The sequence below is a fragment of the Balaenoptera physalus genome, assembly GCF_965194825.1.
Source record: "Balaenoptera physalus genome assembly, chromosome: 10".
NCBI classification, from domain to species: Eukaryota; Metazoa; Chordata; class Mammalia; order Artiodactyla; family Balaenopteridae; genus Balaenoptera; species Balaenoptera physalus.
Window position 1 is genome coordinate 109821132 of NC_138889.1, and position 11660 is coordinate 109832791.

The window sequence follows — 11660 nt, forward strand, 5'->3', positions numbered from 1 at the left end:
TCCCTCATATCCTGTTGGGGGGATGGGGGAACAAGTCTTCTTTCTTTGTCAGCCACCTAGAAGCTGCCTGGTAGGTACGGGACTTCACTCCCCGAATCGTAATTCTATGACCCTGTTGACCAGCAGTTGTCAAAGCGGAATGGCCAGACCCCTTGCCCCAGGCAGTTTCAGGGTGGAAATCTGTGATGTTTGGGGACCCTTGACTTCCTGCCTTTATGGGACACCCAGAAAGAAGGAGGCTTTTGGTCACCACGGGGGGGCCCAGATATGCCGTTTTAGGGGGGTGGGGATAGCAGAGACGCATCACCCCACCCCTGCAGTGGGCTCCGTGGCCCCTTCAGTAATTAAATACCAAAGGAGGGAGGAAGAAAGTGGCCGAGGGCCTGAGGCTTCTGCTTATGGGCATCTGGGCCTTTTCCCCACCATCAGCTCAGAACCACTAGCACAGAAGTGAGGTGGTCGGGGCGTGGGCAGGTTGTGCCTGGACGCTTCCCGGGGGCTGGAGCGGCAGAAAGGAGAAGAGGCCTGACTCCCTAGCAAGACTGCAGGGAGAAAGGTCCCGGGGCTGGGAGAGCCCCCAATCCTGGAGTTCGCCCCCCACCCTTCTCGGCTTAGCGTCTGCCAAGGGCACGTGTACGTTCATACACAGGCCCAGCCCTGTCCTGACCTCCAGGCCCTGCTAGTTGGTGAGGGCTGCCCACCCACCCACCGGGCCTGGGTTCTGAGCCGTGGCAGAGGCAGGAAGGCGCCGTCGAGCTCCCGGGTGGGGGGCAGCCCCCACGGGGGGCTCGGGGCTCCTGAGGAAGAGGGGAACCCCAGGGGCTGGGATGCATTGCGCCCGAGGAACCAGGCCCTGCACGGCCCCCTGGGGCACCTGCAGGCCTGGGAGGCCGTTCCGCCGTGTGGAGGCCTGCGCTGCTGGGAGCTTTCCAGCCGATGGTCCTGACCCCACTTCCTGACGCACGTCGTCAGGACCCCACCTGGTTTCTCTGAGTCCCCAGAAGCGTCAGCTGTGGAGGCCTCCAGCTCTGCTCTCCCGGGATTCTCTGACTGGTGTGTGGAGGAGAGGCTGGGGAGGGTGCACCCCAGGGGCTGGGAAAGGGGCGGGTGGGCACCCCGCTTCATCACCCGAAGCTCCTGGAAACTTCGTCTCTGGACCACACAGAGCGGTGGCCTCGCTGGAGCGGCAGCTGGGGCTATGAGAAAAGGGAGCCGGGCTGCTGGGGGCTGGTTGTCAGGGCAACGCACTTGGGGGCCAGCCGGCCCGAGGGCGGTGCTGCAGCCCTTCTCCGGGATCACCAGGGCAGGGCAGAGGGCGACCAGGCTCTGCAGGCAGAATGCCAGCCACCGGGCGGTACTGCCTCTTGGACGGGCAGTTCCCTCCGTCAGCCTCCCTGTCCGCCCCGCCATCTCCTGGCTCTCCACAGAAGAGGGGCGCCCTGCTCCTGCCCTGGACCCCGGCCGCCCCTGCCCTGGTCTCTCCCCGGGCCTATGCAGTGAGCAGTTTTCCCAGATCTTCCCCCAAAGTGGCTGGGGTCGCAGGCTGGACACCGGGAGCCCAAGACGAGCCTGTTCCTGGGGCTGCCGGAGGCGAGGGGCTGGTCAGGGAGCCGTCCGGCCCGGCTCTAGTGGAGGCTGTCTCCTGGGAGGGGCTTCAGCCTGTTGCTGGGGGCTCGGGAGGTGCCAGGCACAGGGACGCCAGCCCTGCCTCAGAGAGCTTAGGACAGAGAGTTCTGGGTGGGGCAGGGGGTGCAGTATCGCCGAGGATGCGGCAGCCACCCCGGGGGTCTCTGTGTGGACACACTGTGTTCTTTTATTATTATTATTATTTAAACTTATTTATTTATTTATTTTTGGCTGTGTTGGGTCTTCGTTGCTGCGTGCAGGCTTTCTCTAGTTGCGGCGAGCGGGGGCTACTCTTCGTTGCGGTGCACGGGCTTCTCATGGCGGTGGCTTCTCTTGTTGTGGAGCACGGGTTCTAGGCACGCGGGCTTCAGTAGTTGTGGCTCAAGGGCTCAGTAGTCGTGGCTTGCGGGCTCTAGAGCGCAAGCTCAGTAATTGTGGCTCATGGGCTTAGTTGCTCTGCGGCATGTGGGATCTTCCCGGACCAGGGCTCGAACCCGTGTGCCCTGCATTGGCAGGCGGATTCTCAACCACTGCGCCACCAAGGAAGCCCGCACACTGTGTTCTTCTTGGGCAGGGACTGTATTAGTAGCCAGCAGAGAGCCTAGAACCCAGTAGGTGTGATGAAAACTAAGGTTCCCAGGGGGAGCAGGGGGGGCCCTGGGTGGGTGAAAAGTGCATGGGGGTTAGCCAACAGAGGGTAGCGTGGGGACCAAGCTCCCTCCGGCAGAGGAGTGGACACCCTACCAGGAGAGGGAGCACGCCAGGTGTGTAGACCGGCCAGCCGGGAGAGGCGGCACGGGAGCTGGGGTACAGCGCGGGCTGCACGGGGGGCGGCGTGGAAAGGCTGCCCATCTGGGCTTTGGATGCCAGTGGGGTCCTCCCTGTGGGAACAAGATCACAGACAGCACAGAGGGCAGGAAGCCTTCCTTGTTGCAAGATAGAAAACGTTTATTGATATACATGTATTATCTTTCATCAAACTGGGCCACCGTGCTTGTAGGTGGCTGAGGTGGCCAGCTAGAGCCAGTGCCCACTTCTGGGTGGGGCTATGGCCCAGAGACTGCCTGGACGGCCTTCCGGAGCCCCTCAGACCGGGCGGACGGCAGCTCAGACACGCCGGCTGGCATGGAGTCAGAGACGAGAGCGAGCCACTCAAGCCAGCCGACGCGGTCTTTCCTGCGTCCAGGCTCTCGCCGTGCCAGAGGCTCCCCCATTTCGGCCACCAAGGGGGACGTCATGTGCAGAAAGACTGGGCCCCCAGGCGGGTTAAGGAGAAGCGTCTCCCAGGTGGCACCCTTTCCTGGAGGTCTGCTCACAGTGTTGCCCTGACGGGGCAGAAAGGAGAGAGCAGGTGTCCCAACAGTAGGACAAAGCTGCTGGCCCGACGGGCGATGGGCTGGCTGATGGGGCAGGAGGTGGATGGGCTGCGTGACCCCCTCCTCTCCTTTCCTGGCCATCCTGGGGCGGGCAGGAGCCCCACACCCGGCCCACCGCCCGGGGGCAACTTCTGCACAGTGGGTCATGGAAGGGGGTGTAGCTGGGGGGAGCCACGTGAGGCCACGGGGTCTGTTTGGAAGCAGCTCTTCTGTCTGCCGGCCACCCCCAGAGCCTCGGCCCCGGGAGACGGCGGCACGCGGGCGGGGAGCAGAGTTTTCTCCTTGCGCTCGGGCCCCAGGGCTGCTGCCCAGATCCTGTCCCTCCGCGAAGGGTCTCTGGAGGCCACTCCAGCCGGCCCCCGCCTCCCCTCCAGGTGCTGGCCGCTCACGAGGCATTCCCCGAGGAGCACTGCATCTCCATGGTGACCGTGTTGGGTGTGCTGCCCCCCGCCTCCCCCGGCTCGGCCCCGTCTCGCAGGGCCCGCTGGAAGACCACCCTGAGGGGCTCCCACAGCCGCTGTGACTTGTCCCTGCCGGCCAGGAAGTAGACGACAGGCTTGGCGCTGCTGTTGATGCAGATACACAGGTCGGTGACGTACTCGGGGAAGGGGGCCGGGATCTGGAAGACCCAGAAGAGGAACCAGTCGATCCCCAAGTAGATGGAGGACACGAGGAAAACCGAGACCATGGCCAGGATGACGTGGTTGAGCTTGGCCGAGCGCTGGCGCCGCCGGGCCCGGCATTCCACGTGCAGGATGAGCGCCAGGCAGGGCAGCACCATGAGCGGACAGAAGACCAGGAAGAACAGGATGCCCAGGAAGGCGTCCATGTGCCTGCAGCCCGTCCCGGGCGCCTGGCGGCCCAGGAACATGCAGAAGTAGCTGTGTATGCTGGTGACCAGCAGCGACAGGGTCCAGAGCACGGAGCACACCACGGGCGATAGGCGCTTGGGCCGACGGCGCCAGAACCAAGAGGGAAAGACGACCGACAGGCAGCGCTCTGAGCTGATGGCTGGCAGGAGGCTCACGCTGGTGACGAACATGCAGAGCCCCAGGATCCGGGACACCGCGCGGACGTAGTCGGCAAACGAGCCCAGGAAGCCCCCCGTGTTCAGGATGGAGAACACGGCCTTGCTAAAGAGGTAGCCGACGTCCGCGCTGGCCAAGTGCAGAAAGTAGGTGGAGAAGGGGCTCCTCTTGATGGAGAAGCCGAAAAACCAGAGGACCAGCCCGTTGCCCACCAGGCCGCACAGACAGAGAAGCAGGAAGATGTAGTTCATGACGGCTGGCGGCGGCAGCATGGTGATCTGCTCGATGGTCAGGAAGCCGCGGCTGTAGAGCTCCGGGGCCTCGCTCACTCCCGGACACATCTGCGCAGGCGTGGAGGGGAGACACGCGGTGATGCTGGCTGCGCTCCACCCCCAAACCTGCACCTGAGCCCAGGTGTGTTGGTCCTGATTACAGACGTGGCTCTGGAGCAATGAATGGGCTCCAACTGGAGCAGAAGACACCCTTGATCTGACATAGTGCTGCCACTCTGTGCCCCAGAGTCTGGAGCTGGCAGCCTACAGGAGTGATAGTAAAAATGGTGAAAATAATCGGTCCCTCATAAAGGCACCTGGTGGTCCACCGGCCAGAAAACGTACATGTTGTGCAAGATAAAGAAAAACTGAGGAAGCTTTCCATATTGAAGGAAACTAAAGAGACATGACCAATTAATGCAGGGCTGTAAGCCTGGATTGCAGAGTGGATCTAACCATCACTATAGAGGCTATTAGGGGGATGACTGGGAAATGTGAATGTGGACCATGTATTGTACCAGTGTTACACTTTCTGAATAGGAAAATGCACCGTGGCTATGTATGGGAGTGTCCTTGTTCTTAGAAGATACAAACTGTCTGGGTGCAAAGGGGTTTGGTGTCTGCAATTTACTTTCACATAGCTCTGGGAAAGAAAGTATCTATCAAGAGAGAATAAAGATTTATTAAAAAAAAAAGAGATACTAGAGAGAAAGCACATGTGGCAACAGGCTAACAATTAATGAATCGGTGAAGGTGTATGCAAATTTACAAAACTTGCAATTTTTCACACTGAAACATGAAAATATTTATTTTAAAAAACAAAATCACTTGTAAGTTACCAAAACAAAACCAAAGTGGACCCTGACCTATAGTGGACTCAGAGAGACCTGGGGAGTCAGAGGTGGTTCCCTGCTGGGCCAGGGTGAGACTCTGGGTTTCTGGATCATGAGGCATGTGGATCTGGCCCAAGGGGGTCCCTAGAGGGCAAGACACTTGAGGCAGTGGCTATTTATAGAGCTGTGTATTTTGACAATTGGTCTGGCTGTGTCAGTCCATCTGGCTAAATGCCAGTCTTGCCTGCAGGGTCTGGGCTGGCATATAAATGCATGGACGTGGGTCACGTGCAAGAAGCTGGCAAGTCGGGGGGGGGCAGTGGCAAACCGGAGGGCACCCGTCCTGAGCAAGTCGGCGGTGCCCTGCTCCAGCCGGTGGGCGCCAGTGGGACCGGCGGGCTGAGTGGCTGACATCCTTTTCTCTCTCCCCAGAGAAGCCAGAACTCGAGATGGTAATGTAAACTATCCTGATCTCTAAATGTTCACATTTCAAAAACACGGTGTGGGCCAAACGTAACACATCGACAAGCTGGATTCGGTTCTCAGGCTGCGGATTTTGACCTCTCATCCCCAGTGGCCGAGGCTGCCCAGGGCACTGTCACTGCCCTGCCCACACCCCGGCAGACATCACTAATCCATCCCAGCACTCTTTCCCACAGAGCCTGAACCTGGCCTCCCCCTAATCTAAGTCCGGGCGTCAGTACCCATTGCTCATGACTCTCCCTCCAAAACCCAAAACAAAACTGAAAAACAAACCAGAAGGTTCTTGAGGCAGGACTATTCTGCCACTTTCCAGATGGGCCCCGGCTCCGGCAGAAAGCTGGGTCCTGAAAGACTGCTCTCTGGGCCTGACACCCCATAACAAAGGGAGGGACCTCTGGCCTGGCTCCGGTCAAGGGGACCCTGCAAGCAGGGACTGGTGGGTGCCGGCAAACTTTGGGGAAACCCTGGGAGGTCAGGGCATGGGGGTCCCAGTCACGACCCGGCATCCTCTAAATATATTTATTGACCCCACATCTGTCTGTCTGTCAACTCTCGAACGCCTTAGCTCACTCTTTACTCAGCCTTTCCTCTTCTCAGCTGGGGAGCAGACCCAGTGCCTAAACAAGTCCACGGAGGACCAGCTCTAGCGCCGGAGGGAACTGGGTAGCAGGGGCTGCATCTGCCAGGTCAGATCCCTCCGTGCCTCTCGCAGGCTGGAAGAAGTCTGCCATCCTCCCCTCAGAGTCAGAGCGGGAGGGCCGGGGAGTCACTGGACATGTGGCTGCCATCCCGGCCACACAGCACCTTGTGAAATGCCTGCTCTGGAGCCTGGTGCCCTCCCTGGGCTCTGCCTTTTCTCCGGGGATTTCTGGGGACTCCCAAGCCAGTTCCTTCTCTGTCTCCTGTGGCTGCCATCTCGCAGTGGTCACCGTCAGGGCTGCAGGCACGGTGGGGAAATGCCGGGGGCTGGGTCCTGGCTCTGCCCCGACCACCGGACTCACCGCTGTCAAGCTACTACCCTGGCGTGAGCCTCAGTTTCCTCAAAGGTTGCACTTGGTAAACTCAGGGGGTCCTTCCAACTTGAGAGGGTTTTTACCGGGATTCAGGAGGGAATTCCAGGGTTTTCAAAGGCCTCAGAGAAGTAGGGGGCAGGAGGGGGGGGGGGCAGAAGGGGTGCGTCAGCCTGATGGGCCGTCAGAGTCTCAGCCATGGCTAGTGCCTGGAGGCAGGCGGTAAACTGGGACTAAGGGACCCTGGCCTTGGGCGATGCTGGCAGGGTGGCCCAGAGCCCCACGGAGCACGTGACACCAGGGCCCCCTTGGAGCCAGCCTCGCAGGGCCTCCTGGCAGGGCCTGGCCATGGGAAATAGCTGACCGCCCCATCTCCCCAGGGTAGAGATGACAAGACCTCTGGAGATTGGTAACAGATGCCCCAAGGTCTGCACAGGATGGGATTCGAGGGCGTCCGGTAGTGACACTGGGGATCCGAGGTGACCGGTAACCAGTGCCAGGCCACGTGGCCCAGAGGGGCCCTGCTGCCCGCCTGTCTGTCCCGAGCTAGAGGATGGGGCCTGGGCGGCAGAGTGTGTGTGAGAAGGGGATGCTGGGCGGGGTCTGCCCCCTCCCACCACACCATCCTGCAGACCCGGGTCGGGGAGCCCCCTCTGTCGGGAGCCGATGGTGGCACTTGCCTTGTTCCTGTTGGTGGGATGGGCCTCCCAGGAGCAGTTTCCAGCCATCCCCAGGCCTGGTGAGTCCAGATTCCTTACGGCTCCGCTCACAGCTCACCGGTGTGCACAACCCACCTGGCCAGGCAGAAAGAGTCACATCAGGGCGGCAGTGTTCTCCCCTCCCTCGCAGACCCCTCCCCAGGCCCGCAGGGCTCTCCCCTTGGAGGGCAGGCTGATAAGCCATCCCCTGGCTGCCTTAGAGGCAGGGCCTTGTGGGAGGCACCGGGCTTCCTGCTGAGTCCAGAGCAGGTGGCGTCTGTGTGCACCACTCCCTCCTTCTCCGGGGCCCTCATTCACCCCTGCTGACACCCTAGGGACACCTCCTGGGGAAGAAGCCCCTCTCCTTCCCCGCTTGTTCTGAGACTTCTGGAGCCAGACGGCTTCTGGAGATATATTTTATTTACCTGCACACATTTCTTGGACACCACCTTTGTGTCCAGCCAGGGGTGGGACAGGGGTTCAGTCCCAGACTGGAGAGTGGGGGAGGAAAGATCATTTCCGGCAAGGAGGCTTCCTGGAGGAGGAGACTTTTGCCTGGGCCTTGTGTTTGTAACGTATTAAGGTGTCTGGTCTTTCCCCTCACACGCCTGGAAGGCAGGGCACCCCGCGCATCAACATCGGCATTGCTGTCACCACCATCAACCCCGGGTCAGTGAGTGCCTGCTCGCTTACACCCCCTCCTCCTGTTTGGTCCTGGGTACCAGTTACGAGGCAGGTGTAGTCACTCCCCTATGACGAGGGCAGGGAGGTGAGGTCACCTGCCCAGGGCGCACCCCATAACCGCCGCACACACTGCAGCTTTGCAGATCTGTGTACCTGCAGGACCAGAGCGGCTGCAGAGACAGGAGGGCTGGAGGCGGCACCAGCCTCGAGGCTGCTACGGTGGCCCCGGCTCCAGGCTGGAGCAGGGGCAGCTGGACTCGGCCAGGAATGCAGGTTGGAGGCCTGGGAGAAGTAGCGACAGGCCGGGGAGGGGGCGTCCCTGCCTGAGACCTGTCCGCCCTCCTCCGGCAGAGCTCATTGGTCCGCCCGCCCCGGGTGCACTCGAATTGACTCCGGTCCCCCAACCTGACCTCGGCCCCCGCCCGCAAGCACCCATCCCTCCCACTGTGCAGGCGGGAAACTGAGGCTGTCAGCGGAGGAGGAGCCTTGCGGGGGCACAGCCTGGCCGCAGGCTGCCGTGCCCCTCCTCCTCCTGACTCCCCCGGAATTCCATCCTAGGCCGCCACGCGCGCGCCCCTCAGCCCCGGGCCGGGAGGGCGGGGCCGGGCAGGCGCCGGTCATTGGCTGCGCGGGAAGGCGGTCCCCGCGAGCTGCCCGCCCCTCTTTAACCCTCGGCCCCCCGGAGCCCGTGGCACAGGGCCGCCCGGAGGGGCAGCGGGCGGAGCCGGGGGCGCGGACGGCGCGGCCCCCGGACCGCAGCCCCGCAGGGCGTGGGGCTCGCGCCGGGGCCCCAGGTGGCTGTGCGTGGGGCGGGGGGAGGCCCTTATGCGTGAGAACAAGTGAGCCAACTCGTGAGGCGTGTGCAGTGTGGGTTTGCAGACAGCGGGGGGGGGAGGGGTGGCTAGGAGATGTGCATATTACTGTGTACCTCCCACCCCTCCCCCGTGACAGTCTTGACTCTAGTTGGGCCACTGTCCCCATTGCCACGGACACACCTCATGCTTCTCCCCACTCTGGGGCTTGTCCAAGCTCTCCGGGTGCCTGCAACCCCCAAACTGCCTGCCTCGCCCTCACCCTTCCTGGCCTGGGGTACTCCCCCTTCCACCCTCCTCCTCCTCCTGCACTGTTCTCGCTCTTCTTGGTCGCCCTTCCAGACACGCATCACCCCTAGGTCTGGGCCCCAGGCTTGGCCCCCAGGAATGTCCTGACTCTGAGAGCCTCTTCCGGTCACCTCTGCCAGGCTAGACCCCCAAGGACACACATGCCCCCAGGACAGCTGGCTGGGGCCTGCCCATGAGGTCCGACTGGGGCTGGGCGTGTAGTGGTTGATTCGAGGTGTGGGTGTCCCTGTGTGTCTGAGCCCTCGCTGTCCTGTCACGGGCCATCTGAAAAGCTACTGCACGTCTGTGCAGAGAGATCTGGAAGCCAAGTTGGACCCCACGTGGGCCATAGAAAGACGTGTGTGTGACATGTGTATGGGACGTACGTGAGTGCGTGTGAGTGTGTGTGAGCGTGTGTGCCCCTCATGTCAGGATCTGGCGTATGACAGGACTAGCTTGGGCTAAAGCAGACAAAAAAATCTGCCAGCTCAGCTCACTGCTGACCCTCCCCTCAAAGCACAAGACCGAGAATGGGCCCCCAGCCACCTGTCGGCCCCGGCCTCAGGAAGCTCCTCATCTTTCACTGCCACCCACCACGCCCAGCTCCAAACCCACCTGGGTCCCCGCTAGACAGGACTTTACACCAAGAGGCCTTGGTGGGAACCGTCAGACTCCAATTCTCCCGTCGGTCTTCCCAGCCGCTCTCCTTGTCCCGGGGCTGCCACCTGGGCTGGATCTGAGAGCACTGGCCACGGGGTGGGCTTGTGGCTGTCATTCCCCCCAGACACGGGGGACACCTTTCAAAATGTCTCATGGACAGCCTTCGCCCAACGCCAGCACCCCACCGGGCACCGCACACCGGGGAGGAGGTGGGACGCAGCCACCCAACCTCCGGAGGCTGCCGAGGCTGACCCCTCGGTGTCCGTCCCAGGGCTGGCCCCAAGCCGCCGGAGCTCGGCCCCGTGGAAGGAGGGGGTGCACTCAGCGTGCGTGACGGCGCTGGGAGCCGTTGCACTTGGGATGCTGCCTGCTGGGTGTTCCCCTTCCTGCCCTTCCAGAAAGCACGCCTGGAGGGCTGGCGAGGGTGGGGAGGGGTAGAGGGGGAGCCCCCACCCACAGGAGGACAGAGCAGGAGCTGGAAGCAGAGGACAGCTGGGGGGTCAGCAATCACCAGGGTGCCCGGGCCTGCCACACAGGAGGGGGACTCTCAAAGCGGCCCGGTGACCCTGGGACTCTGGGGCCTCGGTAGGGCTCCTGTGGCGGGGAGAGCGCTGCTCTGCGGTCTCAGGCTCCTGCTTGGGGCCATATGATTTCCGGGGGCTGCCAGCCTCGAGGGTGCCTGCCTTCCAATCCTTCCCTGCCCGGCTTTCACCCTGCAGCCCCGGCTCGCGGGACGCCCTCCCCTGGGCCCTGGGCGCCGTGGAGCTACCTGCAGCTGCTGGCCTGATCCTCAGAGGCCGCCCCTTCGTGGAGGGCTCTTCCCGTGATGCCCACCTCTGGTCACCCACCAGCAGGGCAGCAGGCCAGCAGGCCAGCGCAGAGCACTGCCCGGAGCCTCAGGAAACGCGAGCTCAGGGTGGAGGAGAGCCCTCGCCTGCCTGCTGGAGGAGACGGCTTTGGCGGTGTAACCCGCCCCAAGCCCAATTCCAGGCCCGGCAGGAGGGGGGCGGGGACGGGGAAGAGGAGGGGGAGGGGCTGAGCCGGGATGAGGCTTTGGGAAGGAATGCCCCACTCAGGAGCCCCCCCGGAGCCCCGCTGGGAACTCAGCTCTCCGCCTGATGACGTCATGTTGGCCCGAGCACTGCGGCCCGAGTCCAGCTGTGAATCTGTGGCTCCGCGGGGCTGCCCACTGCCCGGGAGAGGGAGTGTCAGGCTGTCCACTTGCCCGATGCTTTCCCTCGGCCCCCACTGGGCACTTCGGGGCGCGGAGGCCTGGGAGGGGCGCATCCCCACCTGTTTTTTTAATTGTACCCAGGGGCTGTTATGGAGAAGCCTGGAGGCCGCAGGGTGAGGGGGTGGTGCAGGCACTTTGGAGGGCAGAACGGGTGGCCGGACAGCGGTGCCACCCAGGTGGTACCCCGCGCCCCCTTCCACCCCGGAATCTGCCCAGGGTCCCTTGCGGGCTTCTGGAGCCAGGAATTCCCTTTTCCCCAGCCCTAATAGCAGTCAGATGGCGCAAGTGGAAAATCACAGCGCTCGCCTGGGGCCTGGCCCGAGCGGGGAAATTGGCGGGCCGTGTGTGCGCCGCTCAGCGCGAGGATGAGTCAGTCTCCCCCAACCCCGGCGAGTCCCCACAGGGTCCTGGGGCTCCGCGCCAAAGCCTGGGGGGCGGTGCAGGGGCCAGAGGGGTGGCCGTGAGGACGGGGGTGGTGAGGAGTGGCTTCCCAGGAGCCACCAGGGAAAGCTCCCTGCCCTGGACCAACTTTCTCATGGCCCAGGGAGCCTGAGGGAATTCTGAGCAATGTTTTCCCTGTGGGAGCACATGATGCCCAGATTGGGGTTGGGGGGTGCCTCCGTGGGCATCTTAAAGAGAAGCCAGAAGTAGAGCTT

General features: G+C 62.7%; 1 protein-coding gene across 3 annotated transcripts; it reads right to left on the reverse strand.

Moving 5' to 3' along the window:
- Window positions 1–2553: 2553 nt before the first annotated feature.
- On the reverse strand, window positions 2554–10764 carry LOC309668183 (mas-related G-protein coupled receptor member F). Of its 3 annotated transcripts, none has more exons than XM_082477659.1 (3): window positions 10540–10764; window positions 7309–7422; window positions 2554–4371 (listed from the first exon to the last, which is right to left on the reverse strand). In XM_082477659.1, the coding sequence occupies exons 2-3, from the start codon at window positions 7354–7356 to the stop codon at window positions 3388–3390; spliced, it is 1032 nt and encodes a 343-aa protein (XP_082333785.1). In that variant the 5' UTR covers window positions 7357–7422; window positions 10540–10764; the 3' UTR covers window positions 2554–3387. The 3 variants fall into 3 exon arrangements, with proteins under 3 accessions (XP_082333785.1, XP_082333787.1, XP_082333786.1); XM_082477661.1 differs by lacking the exon at window positions 10540–10764 and adding an exon at window positions 9726–10513; XM_082477660.1 differs by lacking the exon at window positions 10540–10764 and adding an exon at window positions 7752–9697.
- Window positions 10765–11660: the final 896 nt, after the last annotated feature.